A 16,203-nucleotide genomic window follows, 5' to 3' on the forward strand; every position below is an offset into this window, starting at 1 on the left:
TTTTGATGATTTTTCCTAACAATTCCATTCTCATATTTTAAAAATGTATTTATGTGTTTATTTTTTAGACCCTTTAACTTCTCTAACAAATTCTTTTTCCTCTCCCACATTCAGAAAGGCACTAATTTAGCAACAAAGATTGTCCTTTCTCCGTCTCTTAAATATTTTGAGCTTTCCAGTAAGATTCTTACCTGGGCTTACTGGTACTATCATTTTAAAAAGTCCTTTTGAAGTATAACCTAGTGTCAATAAAACATATGTATGTCTATTTTTGGGTTATGAACAATTTTGATAAAATGGTAGTGCTATTATCAGCTATAGCCTAATAAAAGGAGAGAAATTGGAAACTTTGAATTTTTTTGCTTTAGAGAAAGCTCTGCCCCTATTCCTTAGCTCTCGAAAAGATATTCAGAGCTTTGTAAGTTTTAAAATGGGAATGGTTTTAACCATAATAACCTTATTGGATTCCAGTTTTTAAGTCAAGTAAGCATAGCCAGTTCTGAGAATTGTATCAAACAACACCTAAAATTAATTGGATTAATGTTCTGATAAATGTACATATGATTTGATTGCCCTAAATGGAATTTCCTCAGGGCTAGAACATTTATGCATTTGGTTTTATTTTAAAATATGTACTATATTTAATGGCATTTTAAAACATTTGAGAAAGTTAGTCATTCCTACTTTTATGTTCAGGTTTTTAACAGCTTAAAACTGTAAATGCCTTAGCACAGGGGTGGGTTCTAAAAATTTTTACTAGCGGTTCTGTGGGCATGGTTTATTTTGTGGGCGTGGCTTGGTGGGGGGTAATGTGACTGGGTGGGTGTGGCCAACTTTTTTTTTTTTACTTTTAAAAGCATTTTTTCTTGCAACCTTAAAAGGTTGCAGAAAAAAATGCTTTTAAAAGCCTCTGCCGATCAGGCAACTCAGCTGGGATCGCCAGAGACTTTTAAAGTCATTTTTTTCATACAACCTCTTCGGCCAAAGAGATTGCAGAAAAAAATGCTTTTAAAAGTCTCGGAACATCAGGCAACTCAGCTGGAATCACCAGAGGCTTTTAAAGGCATTTTTTTTCCTACAACCTCTTCGGCCGAAGAGGTTATAGAAAAAATGCTTTTAAAAGTTAAAAAAAAAAAAGCCTCTGAGGTGGGTGGGGTAAGCGAGTGGCAACTGGGCCGGGGACCAATTTGGGGGCGTGGCCAGCCAATGTTATTACCGGTTCTCCGAACTACTGCAAATTTTTATTACCGGGAACCAGGAGCAACACACGATTGCCTTAGCAGTTACATTGGGACATTCATAGAAGACCAAAAGCTTTTAAACTGACAACAAATTGCCAACTTTGAATTAATAGATTTTAGTTACACGTTGCTGAAAATTGTATCCTATGAGCAGCTTCATCTACAAGTTAGTCTATGGTGTTAGCTCTACATACAAATGTTAAATTAGAAATAATATGAGATTTCAGAATACAAGATATGTAAAACAGCAAAACAAGCAAAAAAAGTTTCAGACTTATTTTACCTTCTTATTCTTTATTTCTTTTTTTTAAAAAACTCCCTTCTTAAAAGTCCAATAATTTTTACACATATATTTTACATGTAAAAGGATTCCTTTGTATACATTCCAGAAAGTAAGAAAGGGGGTTGGGTTTCAGAAATATCCCAAAGGTATCTCCATTAAAACTAAACTGGAGGATTTGTAAATGCAACTAAGAATACACTACCTTTGGGATATTTGGTTTGTGTTTATATGTTATTACTAAAAGCTGGGGAAGGGATTGGAGAATGATTATTTTGGAGTCACATTTTGGAGATGGAGCCATTGCCATTTGGATACTCATTGTTATTTTTAATGCATTTTTAAATCAAATTACAAAACATTTCACATATACTATATATTGCAGAATCGAATCCACTGGATTTCACTTTCATGTGTATTCAGTTACACTTCTTTCCATGTTTCATATATTCCATTTTGTTCTTAATGGTTGATACAACCATAATGCTAAATTACAATATAATGCTATGTATTAAATCACCAGATAACTCAGTGCTGAACCGTAGAATTCTTGGTGCTCTTGGAACTTAGTTATTATTTGCAGACATTTTGTTACCAGATATTTCATTGTTCAATGAAGTAATATCTTCATTGCTAGAGGGATGGGCTTTCCATTTATATACAATTATCAGCCATCAACACATAGAGATAACAATATTTACACATCATTAAAAAGAGACAATAAAAAACTAAAAAGGAAACAAAATGATCTGAACACCACCTCACCCGTAATCAACACCCAAATAAGCAGTGATTAAGACCAGGATTAAGTCCACACAAGTGATCAAGGAATAAACAAAACCATGATCAAGAATTACCAGTATAAAACTCCCACCAACACTGGCACGACAAGGTACTGTATATAAACAGAGAGCAAATGCCACTGTCTTCTAGCAGTGAAGATCTTACCTAGTCTGGTAAAGAAAAGTCTTCAAGAAAACAGCCAACCTCACCATAAGGAAACCATAAGGATTCCACTAAATCATGAATTGTGTTCATTTTCTGTCTCATTTCTCTTCCATTGGAAATAATTTGTAAATACATTTAAGTAGGCATGTTTCATGGTATGTTAATATGGAAAAGGTGAGAAAGTAGTTATGGGATATAGTAAGAGGATCTATTTCATGGAATGCTGGAAGATTGATGAAGAAGATTAAACATGAATAATTAATAAATTAAATGGGGAAAAAAGAATGGGACCTAAGAAATAATTGATTTAGTAGTTAACTCTATTCCGTAAACTGGCAGAACTTTTGCTAAGTAGCATATAAATTAAAATTAGTATTATCAGTAGATAATATAGTTCCATGATGGCGAACCTATGGCACGCATGCCAGAAGTGGCACGTAGGGCCATCTCTCTGGGCACGCCAGTCATTGCCCATTGCTCTTCCAGGTTCCGATGCACACCTGTGTTCCAGCCAGCTGATTTTCGTGCGTGCATGCATGCCAAAAACTGAAAGACCAGATGATCGGCACACATGCGCGTGCAGGAATCCAGAAGCTCAGCTTCCCAGCACACGCATGCGTGCCGGGGAACTGCTCTTCCGGTTTCTGCCATTCCCACGCACACACATGCACGCTCCCATTTCTGCATTCGGTGCTGAAAAGGTTTGCCAACACTGGTATAGTTTGACCATAATTAGTATCAAACCAGAAATGTATCTTTTATGACAGAGTAGTTTCATAGATTAAGGGAATGTTGTGGATGTAATACGTTTTGATCTCAGTAAAGCATTTAATAAAGTCTATTACAATTCACTGGTAGAAAAGATATATAAATTTGACCTGGTGGTACTATATTGTGATACATTTTCAACAGACTAAACAATTGCTTTTAAAGGGTTCTGTTACAACCTCAAGTTAAAGTTAGGCAGCAAATCAGGTCCCGAAGATTCTGTACTTGTTGCTGTATTATTTCAATTTTTAAGCTAACAAAGTAGAATCTAGGACTGTTCATTAAATGTGTAGATGATGCCAAATTAGGGGGAATGGCTGACTCCTTTGAAGATAAAATTGGATACCGAATTACCTCAGCAGGTTTATATGGTGGTCAAAATCCAACAGGTTATTATTCAGAGGTGACAAGTAAGGAAAGACTTAAGTAGAAACAAGGACAAGGACAAGAAAAGACTTAAGTAGAAACAATTAAATGCAAAGGTAGAGAATTGGTGAGACATCACTTGGTATTATTACATATGAGAAAGATCTATCTAAACATAATCAGTATAATGCTGGTGTAATATTTACAGAAGCATTATATATAAACCACAGGAGGTAATAGTTCCAGTATATTATTCTAGATAAATCATAATTATGAGTGTTGGGTTTACTTCAAGAGACCGCATTTCAAAAATGATGTGGTCTGCATGGCAGATATATATTACCATGATAATAAGACATTAGAAAAATCAAACACTATAAAGAATGATTAAATAGCAATAATGCTTAGCTCGCTTCACAGTCTTTACAGCCCTCTCTAAGTGGTTTATAGAATCAGCATATTGCCCCCAACAATCTGGGTCTTCATTTTACCAGCCTCAGAAGGATGGAAGGCTGAGTCAACCTTGAGCTGGTAAGAATCAAACTGCCGAACTGCTGCCTTCAATACTGCATTCTAACCATTGTGCCACCCAGCTCATGAAAAGTAAGAGGAAATTTTAATTTGCAAAAGATAAGATAGAGGGGAAGTTATAGGTAAGCTGTCAAGCAGTAGTTGAACCTGTTTTATGTTGAAATCAAGGGACAAAAAATGAGACTCAAAACATAGGCTGGAAACCAATGAGTTGAAATTAAAAAAAGAAAGGTAATTCACACTCAACTTTAGAAGAAACTTACTTATACCAAGAACTATTTTAATTTAGGCAACAATATCGTCAAAACAAAGATGGCCTATCCTTGCTATAGGCCAGGGATATCAAACTCAAGGCCCGGGGGCTGGATCTGGGTGCTTATATCTGGCCCACAGCCTCCCCTGGAAACAGTGAAGGACCAGCCTGCAGTGCTTCTGCCAGCGAAAACAGAGCTTGGAAGGGCCACATGCAGCCCTCCTGAACTCCATTTTCACTGGCAGAGGGTTGCAGGAGGCCGTCGCAGCCGAAAACGGAGCTTGGGAGTCCTTTTCGCTGGCAGAGCACTTGGGCCATCACAGGTGCCCCCGACATGAGTGATATCAAGCTGGCCATGCCCACCTTGGTCCCCGCAAGGTCAAACACAACCCTGATGTGGCACTCAATAAAATCGAGTTTGACACCCCTGCTTTAGGCTTTCAATTGTAAACTGAATTATCCATCAAGAATCATTCAGTCAATTTTTGCACTGAGTGGAATGTTTGTTTTTATATATATATATATATGTATTAATTCAACAATTACTCATCGTTTTGTCTTCTCTTTAAACAACTAAAGAAGAGGACTATCAATAACTTCAATTAGGAAGGTATCTTAAGTGAAGTTACTTACACTACAGTGGTGAAATCCAATTTTTTTTACTACCGGTTCTGTGGGCGTGGCTTGGTGGGCGTTGCTTGGTAGGTGTGGCAGGAGAAGGATACTGCAGAATCCCCATTCCCTCCCCATTCCTGGGGGAAGGATATTGCAAAATCTCCATTTCCATCCCACTCTGGGGCCAGCCAGAGGTGGTATTTGCCGTTTCTCCGAACTACTCAAAATTTCTGCTACCAGTTCTCCGTCATGCTTGGACTCAAATATGGCCATGATATTTCAATACATGAAATATAATATGACCATTATATTTCAATACAGGCACTGTAACTGTAGGGAAAAAGTATCTTCCTTTTTGTAAGGCAGCAAGATGACTATCACTTTGCAATTAAAATAGAAAGCAAGTAGACACCATTAAATATAGCAACTGTTTTCTCTGCCCTTCATACATGTATAGCTTTGAAATTCAGAGGAGCACTGCATAAAGGAACTTTTGCACCCTTCTATCAACTGGGAAAAAAGAAATATTTTACACTAAAATTTTCAGTCTCTCAATTTCCAATCTCCCCTCTCCCATGCTATTTATGTGGTAAAATAATATGACCTCTGAATGAAGCTCTGTAATTAAACTGTAAATTTACTGCATGACTTCTAATTTAGAGTTCCTTTGAATACAGCTACATATGTTCTTTGTCATATATGAAATACATCAAAATATATAGTTACAAAATGTATAGGGTCACGGGTGGCCCTCCCGAGCTCCGGTTTCGCTGGCAGAGGGTTGCAGGAGGCTGTCGCAGCCGAAAATGAAGCTCGGGAGCCCATTTTCGCTGGCAGAGTGCTTGGGCCACCACAGGCGCCCCTGACACGAGTGACGTTGAGCTGGCCACGCCCACCATGACTACGCCCTCCCCAGCCCCCTGAAGTCAAACACAACCCTGATGCGGTCCTCAATGAAATTGAGTTTGACATCCCCGATATAAACTGATGATGCTGCAACTTCCCTCTTTCTTTGGTTTCCCAGTATTTTTTCTACCACAACCTGAATCTAAACAAAGCATTAGGCTTCAGTAATAGAATACCTCTGGAGTTTATAAAAGCCAAGGCCATTGTTGGAAATATTTATTTATCTTTTTATTTATTGGTCAAGCATGTATAAGATAACAGATAAAAGTATAAACATGATTATGAATACAGGAAATGGAATTAGGCTTGCAGCTGAATTAGCTCTCTTATTTCAATTAATCTATTGTCAATTAATGCCACATTTTTCAATTAAAAGAATTGTGAAAAAAATAGGATGATCAAAGTGTCTCGCAGGCACCTTTGGTATATCAGGAATTGGTACCTTATGGATGTAAACTGTGGGCCCGAGTTACGGCAAGTCCACATTATATTGCATTATGCACATGGTGGACATGGGGATAAATATCTTTAGGTTCACAATTCACTATATTGCATTATAATGTGAGTATATTTTACTTTTATCTTGTATTTTTGTTATTAAAAAAACCTAGAATTCTGAATTCTAATCTGAAACTTTGCAGTACAGAAAATTTGATTTGAATGTAAGCTTAATGAAATTTCATTTCTTTTGTTTTGATACTATTCATAGTGTTCATCAGTTTAAGTGCTGTTTATGTTAGTTTCCAATATCATCTATGTAAACTGATATCTGTTTTATATGAATGTTTTGTCTGCTGATCAAGAAAGAGCAATTGCATTAGCTACATTGATCAATCCACAATGCTTCTTATCATATAGTAGACAATTAATACTTCATGTAAAGACTCCCTAGTGCACTTGTTCAGAAATAGAGCACTTAATGCAGGAGCCACAGGAGTTCTACACCGAAAGAGAGCTTGCAGAAAGTAAAGATAACAAGAGAGAGAGGGAGAGAAATAAACCACAAAGAAATTGCATCCATAGATCAAGTTAATTTATATATCAATAGTCGTGTTTTGTGCAGAATATCTTCTAGAATAACGCTTCAATTTTTTGAAATAGTTTAGATAACAATTACATGTGAATGTGTGTGTATACACACATACACAAACAAACAAACAAACAAACAAACATATATCTCACAGTTTAGTAGAGATTGCTGAAACCACATCTTTAGAGAAATAATTCTATTTAAAATTACATATTGTTCTACTTCAGTCAATACATATTTTATAATTCAATCTCTCTGTTCTTATAGATAATATGTAATAGTAAAGAAAAGAATATATTTACCTATGTATCCATAATAATTAAAGGTGTATTTTCAGTTATTAAATTATATCTTGTTATATATAATGTTTAAAAAATGAAAGTAATTTAATAGGACCTACCCAATTGTTCAGGAAGTTAAATGTGGTGGCAGGTAGCCTGTACCTTCAGTTCTGCTAGATTCTATAGAATTAGCTCATCTAGTTGTATTTTCTGTATGGTTTCCTGGGAGGGCTCACATCAGCCTTATTGTATCTTAGCAAGCATAGAATTGACCAAGAGGAGTCAAATTGAACTTCAATTTAATAAAAGTGAAAGAGACTTCCTTTTATTAAAATAAAATTAAATCATTATAAAATCATTCCCTCACACACAGAAAAACTGGAAATCTGATTTCCTCAATCAGAAGCTTATACATGGTAGGTATCATTGAGGTTGATCGTTCTTGCATCCAGGTAAATATTTGTAGCCCTCTGCTAGGCTATGTTAGTTTTGTCTATCTTAATCCATGTTTATTCTAGCTTTTCAGTACTACTTGGTATTGAAACATGAAAATTCTAAGACTGGTATAATAGAATTTGGGAAATGTTTATGGATTCAGTAAAGTGTATCTATTTTAAACATTAACACCTATGGGCATATATAGTTAAACATTATTTTTTAAAATAGGAAAAAATCAGTGGAATTTTAAAATTCTAAAGGATATTCAAAGGAGACTCAGTGTGATATGGTAGTTATGGTGCTGGCCTAGAAACAAGGAGACTGAGTACTAGTTCTGCCTTAGATATGAAAACCAGCTGAGTGATTAAGGGACACTCATTGTTTTTCAACTAAATCTACCTCACAGAGTTGTTGTGGGAAAAATAGAAGGAGGAAAGGAATTAAGTATGTTCACCATCCTGAGTTACTTATATGGGATTAAAATCAAATAAATAAAGCATCAAGAATGGCATTAAAAAAACTCTTAAAAATAAACAGCATAATTTTTAGGATGAAATGCAATATTTTCTAGTAAGATAGGAATAATGTATCATACCAAGTTCATAGGGCCTTGAGTAATGTCCCAGCCTACAAGAAAAGTTTCCTTTGTATTCTTAAAAAACTCAAAGGGAGTAACACAAAAGAAAATGAGAAAATAAATATTGCACCAGGAAGTAATGGAATTTTAGAATCGTGTGGATTAGTTTATATATACTGTATATATAAAATGGTATAGAATAGGTAATAAATAATAAATTTATAATACTGTAGATTCCAGACTGGAACTTAAAGTTTAGAGCACTGTGTTTCAGTATGAGCTGCGGTGGTGCAGTGGTTAGAATGCTGTACTGCAGGCTACTTCTGACTGGCGGCTGCCTGCAATTTGGCATATCGAATCTCACCAGGCTTCAATTGTACAATGTTGCAAACCTCCATCCATACTTCTTCAGGCACTCTGTCTATCAGATCTAATTCCTTAAATCTATTTGTCACTTCTACTGTATATTCATCAGGGATATGATTTAGTTCATACCTGAGTGGCCTAGTGCTTTTCCCTACTTTCTTCAATTTAAACCTAAATTTTGCAACAAGAAGCTCATGATCTGAGCTACAGTCAGCTCGTGGTCTTGTTTTTACTGACTGTATAGAGCTTCTCCATCTTTGGCTGCAGAGCACATAGTCAATCTGATTTCTGTGTTGACCGTCTGGTGATGTCCATGTGTAGAGTCATCTCTTGGGTTGTTGGAAAATAGTGTTTGCTATGGCCATTGTATTCTTTTGACAAAATTCTATCAGCCTGTGTCCCGCTTCATTTTGTACTCCAAGGCTAAACTTGCCTGTTATTCCGGTTATCTTTTGGTTCCTACTTTAGCATTCCAATCCCCCATGATGATAAGGACATAGTTTTTTGGTGTTAGTTCTATAAGGTGCTATAGGGCTTCATAGAACCAGTCAATGTCATTCTCTTCAGCACCAGTGGTTGGGGCATAGACTTGGACTACTGTGATATTGAATGGTTTGCCTTGGATTCGAACTGAGATCATTCTGTCATTTTGGGGATTGTATCCCAGTATTGCTTTTCCTATTCTTTTATTGGCTATGAAGGCTACTGCATTTCTTCCGAGGGATTCTTGCCTGCAGTACTATACCTGATGGTCATCTGAATTAAATTCACCCATTCCTGCCCATTTTAGTTCGCTGATTCCTATAATGTTGATGTTATGTCTTTTCATCTCTTGTTTGACCACATCCAGCTTGCCTTGATTCATGGATCTTACATTCCAGGTTCCTATGGAGAAAAAATCTTTATAGCATTGGACTTTCCTTTCACCACCAGATGCATCCACAATTAGCGTCCTTTTGACTTTGACCCAGTTGCTTCATTCTTTCTGGCGCTACTAGTAATAGCCCTCTGCTCTTCCCCAGTAGCATATTGGACACCTTCCGACCTGAGAGGTTCATCTTCCGGCGTCATATCTTTTTTCCTTTTGGTACTGTCCATGGGGTTTTCATGGCAAAGATACTGGAATGGGTTGCCATTTCCTTCTCCAGTGGATCACGTTTTCTCAGAGCTCTCTGCTATGACCTGTCCGTTTTGGGTGTCCCTGCATGGCATAGCTCATAGCTTCATTGAGCTACATAAGCCCCTTAGCCACAACAAGGCAGTAATCCATGAAGGGGTAGCCTAAAATAGTCCTTTATATTCCTTAGAGTCAGCGCTTATAACAAATAAGTAAGCATATTGCAAGAAAGGTTCTGAAGACTGATTCATTTCATGGAGGCATATCACACTACATAGAAGAACGAAGTTTCTCACAGAGGTGCTCAAGGAGGGCCAATCTGCATGTGCTGTACATGCAGAGAAGCCGCTACTGCTGAACAAAGTGAACTAGTCAATGTAACCTTAAGCAGTTATAGGTACCTTCATTTTATTTACATTTATTTATTTGTTTGTTTGTTTATTGTTTGTTTGTATGTATTTCCATCTCCCTCAGAGGGGCTCTGAATGGTGCACAATTTAATCAATAAAATTAACATTAAAATCAGAATTAATTGAAGATAAAAAAGTTTTGAAATCATAAAAATAACAAAAAATTCAAAAAATTCAAAAGTGGGTTGTTAGCAGTTGTTAATACAAGCAGGAAAGTGTTCCTATGGGGCCAGTCAGCCCCACATTTGTATGGGTCTCTCTGTTCCTCAGGTTGCATAGCCAGATTTTGACCCTTTTGGGCAAGGCGAAGAGATTGGGGACTTTCCTCCCCTGTGAAGGCAGGATGCTCCACAAAGAGCCTTGGTAGTACAGTGGTCTAAGGCACCCTGTTATTAAGCTGTTATTAAGACCAGCTGCCTGCAATTACTGCAGGTTCGAATCTCGCCAAGGCTCAAGGTTGATTCAGCCTTCCATCCTTTCTAAGGTAGGTAAATTGAGGACCCAGTTGTGGGGGCAATAAGCTGACTTTGTATAAATATACAAAAGGATGAAGGCTATTGCTGAGCACATTGTAAGCCGCCCTGAGTCTCCGGAGAAGGGCGGCATATAAATCAAATTAAAAAAAAAAAAAATACAGGAGCAGCAGCAGAAAAGGCCATCCTCTTAGATGTCACCAGTCAAAATTCTTTGGCTGGTGGGATCTGCAGCATACCTATCCTGCCTGAACCATGGGCTGATGTAGGATGGGCTGATGTGGTGGGGCAAAGCCAGTTCTGCAGATAGCCTGGATATAGGTGTTGACTAAATCCTTGAATTGGACCTGGAAGCGAAGTGGTACCCAGTGCATTTCTCAGAGCAAAGGTGGTACATGTGTCCTTTTTTGGGCATCTAGTATGGCTCACATTGCAATAGTCCAATTGAGAGATGACCAGGGCATGAGTGACTAAATGGAAAGGCTCCCTGTCTAGGATGAGGTGTAACTGGCACACAACACAGAGTTGGGCAATATTTATCTAAATATATCCACATTAATACACTCATCCCCCAAAAAATGTTCAAAAAGAAAAAAAATGCCCATTCTCCGTCCTTGTGCGTTAAGCTCTCATATCCTAGTCATTGTGCATCACAATATGATCTTTTCACGGTTATTTTGTTCAAATTAGTTAAACTGCTAGGCTATAGTTTGATTAGTTCCTGCATATGCCTAATGTTTTAAAAGCAAGACAACAAAATGTATTTTATTTGTTTCTGAAGGTACGACAGAGCGGGTGTGTTTGATCCAGGGAACAGTGGAAGCACTAAATGCTGTGCATGGCTTCATTGCTGAAAAGATACGAGAAATGCCTCAAAATGTGGCCAAGACAGAACCAGTTAGTATTCTGCAGCCTCAGACAACCGTCAATCCGGACCGCATCAAACAAGTGAGTTGTTTGTTTTTTTGAGAGAGAGAAAGAGAGAAGAATAAGCTGGTGTTGGATTAAATATATTGCAAAAAAGCCTAAGCAATTTACAAGTAAAGCAACCATAGTGAATATATTTTGCATAAGTATGAGAAACTTTTCAGCATTTCTGATTTTGAAACTCTTATTTCATACTTTCCATTCTGACATTCATCTCCTGACTTTGACATAAACTGGAAATCCTACAGAACTACTACTATGTAAGAAGAATAAGTGCATTTATATTTATGCAGAGAGAGAGAGAGAGAGAGAGAGAGAGAGAGAAAGAGAGAGAGAGAAAGAGAGAGAGCGAGAGAGAGAGAGAGCAGATCAGTAATGTTAGAATTTGTGCTGCAGTTAATTTCATTAAATTTGGAAAGACAAGAGTTGAATTTCCACCATTTAGCCTAAGAAAAAGATAGTAGCTCTATTTTTTTTCCTGCTCAAATGGAGTGAGATTACAAAAAAAAAAAAACTTGTCTGTTAGATGATTATCACTAAAATTCACATTGCAAAGGTTTTCAATTTATTTTCCTAAGTGCATATCACTTTTTTTGTTTCAGGGATGTGAAGAAAATTGCTGTGATAATGGCTGTATGGAGTAAAATATAAATAAGACAGGCTGAGTTTTGTGCTTCATGAAAGGAGTTGGCAAGAAATAACTATACCCTTTCTTGAATATAGAGGAGTTGATTGTTAGGTGTTGAGGCAAAACTGGACTTTTCTGGAAAAAATATTTGTTATAACCTCAGGACAAGCACAGATTTGATGGAGCAAATTATAAAAGCATTTGTCTCCCAAGATCTGGCTACTGCCTTAAGTTGCTGTTGGTGAGATAACTAATGATGGTATCATCACAAGGCGGAAGACAGACTTATCACTTAATCCAGTAGTTACCTTACCACCATTCCCCACTGTGAAGTGTTGTATTAGTGACAACAATCTCCATGACTTCTGCAGCAGTACCACCAGTTGTAGCTTAGAAATTTTTTTTGTTGAGATTTAGATTCAGAACAGTTTAGTTTCATCAGCTTCATCCCAAGTACATATAGATTTGCTCCAATTTACCACTATATTTTGAAATCTATACTTCAGCCAAGCCATATATATGTATGTATGTATGTATGTATGTATGTATGTATGTAGGTCTTTGGTTATTCGGGTCTTCTCCCACGTAAAATTGGAAGTGTCTTGGTGACGTTTCGACGAAGTCTCATTCGTCATCTTCAGGCTGGTGTTCTCGGCTTCGTGCTTCCAGGATCAATGTGAGATCGCAGCTGTCTCTTCCTTTTAAAAAAGGAAGAGACAGCTGCGATCTCACATTGCTCCTGGAAGCACGAAGCCGAGAACACCAGCCTGAAGATGACGAATGAGACTTCGTCGAAACGTCGCCAAGACACTTCCAATTTTACATGGGAGAAGACCCGAATAACCAAAGACCTACATACAAACACCCGCGAAAACCTGAGAAAACTAAGTTTATGTATATAAGAAAGATGCTACTTATTATAATAAATATAAATTCTCTGCTTGAAAATAAATAATTCTCAACTGAGAATTGTTAAAAGGGCAAGAGACATATACAGACCTTCTCCTCCAAGGAATTTATTTATTATTTCCAGAGTAGTTTTCCATAACCCTTTCCAAACTACATTCCCACATACACAGGTCTTTTTTTCATATTTTTAAAAGTTTAAAGTTTAAGGGTTAAAAGAGTAAATTGGCTACCTTACATCTCTGTTATATCTAAGGAGCAATTATGTTACTTAACCCCAACTTTCAGATACCACAAACATGGAAATAAATGGAAATTCCCTACCCACAACCAAGTTCCCACCCCCTGATTTAGGAGGTATTAGGCAATTAAAGAGGAGGCAAGACACTCTTAATATAGAACCAGTGATTAACCTGTGGTTTATATTGGTTACATTAACATGATATTACCAGTAATATCTCTTACAGCTTAAAAGAACACTTTCAGCAGTCTAAGTAACAAATGAAATTACTTGAAATATTAACTTTTCAAATTAATTAAGGTCACTCAAATTTGAATTTATCTTCTCAACATTACAAAAAAGATTTAATTCTAAGCTTAAAGTTAAACATTTTTGAAGTACTTCTGGTATTTTTCAAATTTTGATTAGATGTAATCGTTTTAAATACGTATGCTACCTTTTCTGTTTTGCTCTTTGTAACAATTACATACTAGATGGAAAGGTAGAAAATGTTTTTTTATTCTTTCAACTTTTTCCAGGTGTAGCTATTTTTAAATCACTTCATTAAGTTAGCTAGCTGTAAAAATGCTTTAATGTTTTGTTTAAGAATAATTAAGGATAAAGGATCATTCTACTTAAAAATCTCATATACTTTGTCTAACAATTTTCATGAGTGCTATTCCTTTCTGATTTAAAAAAAAATGAAATAATTTGAAACCTATTCATTGGTATGTTTAAAATCTGCATTACTGGAGTCAACAATTTGAGCCTTTCATTGACTACATATATATAGTTTACTATTTTCTTATCTCCATTAATAATCCATTACATTTAAAATTGATGAACTCAGTTTCCAAAAAATATTATATTTGACTGAACTCATGTCATAGAATATATTACCCATAATATATCATAACATTTTCTACTATTGGAGATAATGAAGATGCATAAAGAAAAAAACCCCTCTCTCAGTTTATCCCTAGTTCTATACTGTTATAAAGATGTTGTTGGGGATTATTGCAAGAGCGAGCTGTGTGAAACTATATTTTTCCTCTTCATGCGTCCTGGCAATTTCAACCACTTTTATATATTTAACTTTTACTTGTCAGGAAACAGGACTGAATGATGACATGATTTTAAAAATAGGCTTGTCCTACATGTTCTACAAAATTATATCTATTTAAATGGATTTTAGATTAGAAAGAGTTGAGTACTTGGGAGAAAATATATATACATGTTGAGAAAGCTGAATAGAGAGTGTTTTTTCAAAATACTGGCAGTAGAATGATATCATCTTATGGTAATGATAATTTTAGTTATGGAAAGCATGCAGCTATCATAAATACATAAATTTTAATGTGTCTGATAGTTAAGATATATGTAGGACTTGTTATTACAAGTCACAAGTTTAGATTTTTAAAAAAAGTTTGATAAATTCAGGGAAGATAGATGTTAAATGGCTCCCAAACGTAAAAGCTATAGGTGTGTCCAATATCAGAGAGTAGCCCTCTTACTACTATTTAGTGGAAAATATCAGCATAGGAAGGGAGCCTCCATATGTTATGTGTTGGCTTCTAAAGAAATATTATTATTGCCAAAATGTAAACCATTACCCAAGAGATGAGCTCAATGTGACAGACATTTATATTAATTATCTATAACAGGGGTGTCAAACTCAAGGCCCGGGGGCCGGATCTGGCCCGGGGGGTGCTTAGATCTGGCCTTCAGAGCCACCCTAGAAACAGCAAAGGACCAGCCCACAGTGCTTCTGCCCGTGAAAAAGAAGCTCAGGAGGGCCGTGTGTGGCCCTCCCAGGTTCCATTTTCAGCTGCAATGGCCTCCTGCCACCGTCTGCCAATGAAAACGGAACTTCATTTCACTGGCAGAGGGTGGCAGGAGGCCGGCGCAACTGAAAATTGAGCTCTGGAATCAGTTTTCTCTGGCAGAGTGCTTGGACCATCACAGACACCCCCGACACGAGTTACATCAAGCTGGCCATGTCCACTCGACAAAGGTCAAACACAACCCTGATGCGGCCCTCAATGAAATTGAGTTTGATACCCCCTTATAGATCTATAAACTAATTTTAAACATTTTAAACATTTCAGGCTAGTATATACTTGCAGTTTTCTTTTTATTAAGAACAGAGAAAAAAACGTTTTTGTTAAATCATAGTTACTTGATAAAAAATAAGAGGGTACTATATATTATTGTATCTTATATTATTGTATAGTACCTTATATTATTGGATTACAAACGCTCTTAAATAAGAAAAAATGGCATTACATAATTAAGAAATTAACCTTTTGCTTCATATTCCATACATATAGTGAAAAGTAAATTCGAGTTTCATCATACTTTACACTTTTAAATAATGATTTATTATTTCATTTGGATAACTGGTGGATTATTTCTGTTTACTTTCTTATTCCTTAATAATAGGAAAGAAGTCACCTATAGATTGGTTACAGTTTATTTCAGATAAAAAATATACCTTTGTCATAATAAATATTGTGAATTTTCTAGTAATTAAAATATTTTATAACAATTTAATAAAAAAAATTTCTTAAAGGTTCAAATGGCTTTAATATGTGGAAGTCTCACAAAAATGTTTATTAAGTATAGAGCTCATCATTCAAAAACAATTTATATGATCATTCTATTGCTACAGAGGGAAACCTTTTTATAAGTATATAGAGGGAATAAATATATAGAGACTTTTTTTATTTCAATATCTATCAAAAAATAAACATAGAGAATAAAAACATAGCTTTGGAAAAAGGTAGCTAAAACGGATTGAATGTCTATGCCACTGCCAAAACAGATACCCTTAAAAGTGAATTAATTCTATCGTAACTTTTCAATCCCATTGCTAAAAGGTCTAGCAACGCAAGAATTTTCCTAATGCAACATGTTAGTTTT

At 36.1% G+C, this 16,203-nt stretch overlaps 1 protein-coding gene across 4 annotated transcripts in view; it reads left to right on the top strand.

The window, feature by feature from the left end:
* The window catches only part of NOVA1 (NOVA alternative splicing regulator 1), a 144,899-nt gene that overhangs the window by 80,071 nt on the left and 48,625 nt on the right, over positions 1-16,203 (top strand). For all 4 annotated transcript variants that reach the window (XM_034417943.3, XM_034417945.3, XM_034417946.3 and 1 more), the window contains exon 3: positions 11,382-11,548. In XM_034417943.3, the coding sequence (XP_034273834.1) occupies positions 11,382-11,548 (167 nt within the window). The remainder of the gene's footprint in view (positions 1-11,381; positions 11,549-16,203) is intronic.

The sequence above is a fragment of the Pantherophis guttatus genome, chromosome 1 (assembly GCF_059756535.1).
Source record: "Pantherophis guttatus breed Tessera chromosome 1, ASM5975653v1, whole genome shotgun sequence".
Classification (NCBI taxonomy): Eukaryota; Metazoa; Chordata; class Lepidosauria; order Squamata; family Colubridae; genus Pantherophis; species Pantherophis guttatus.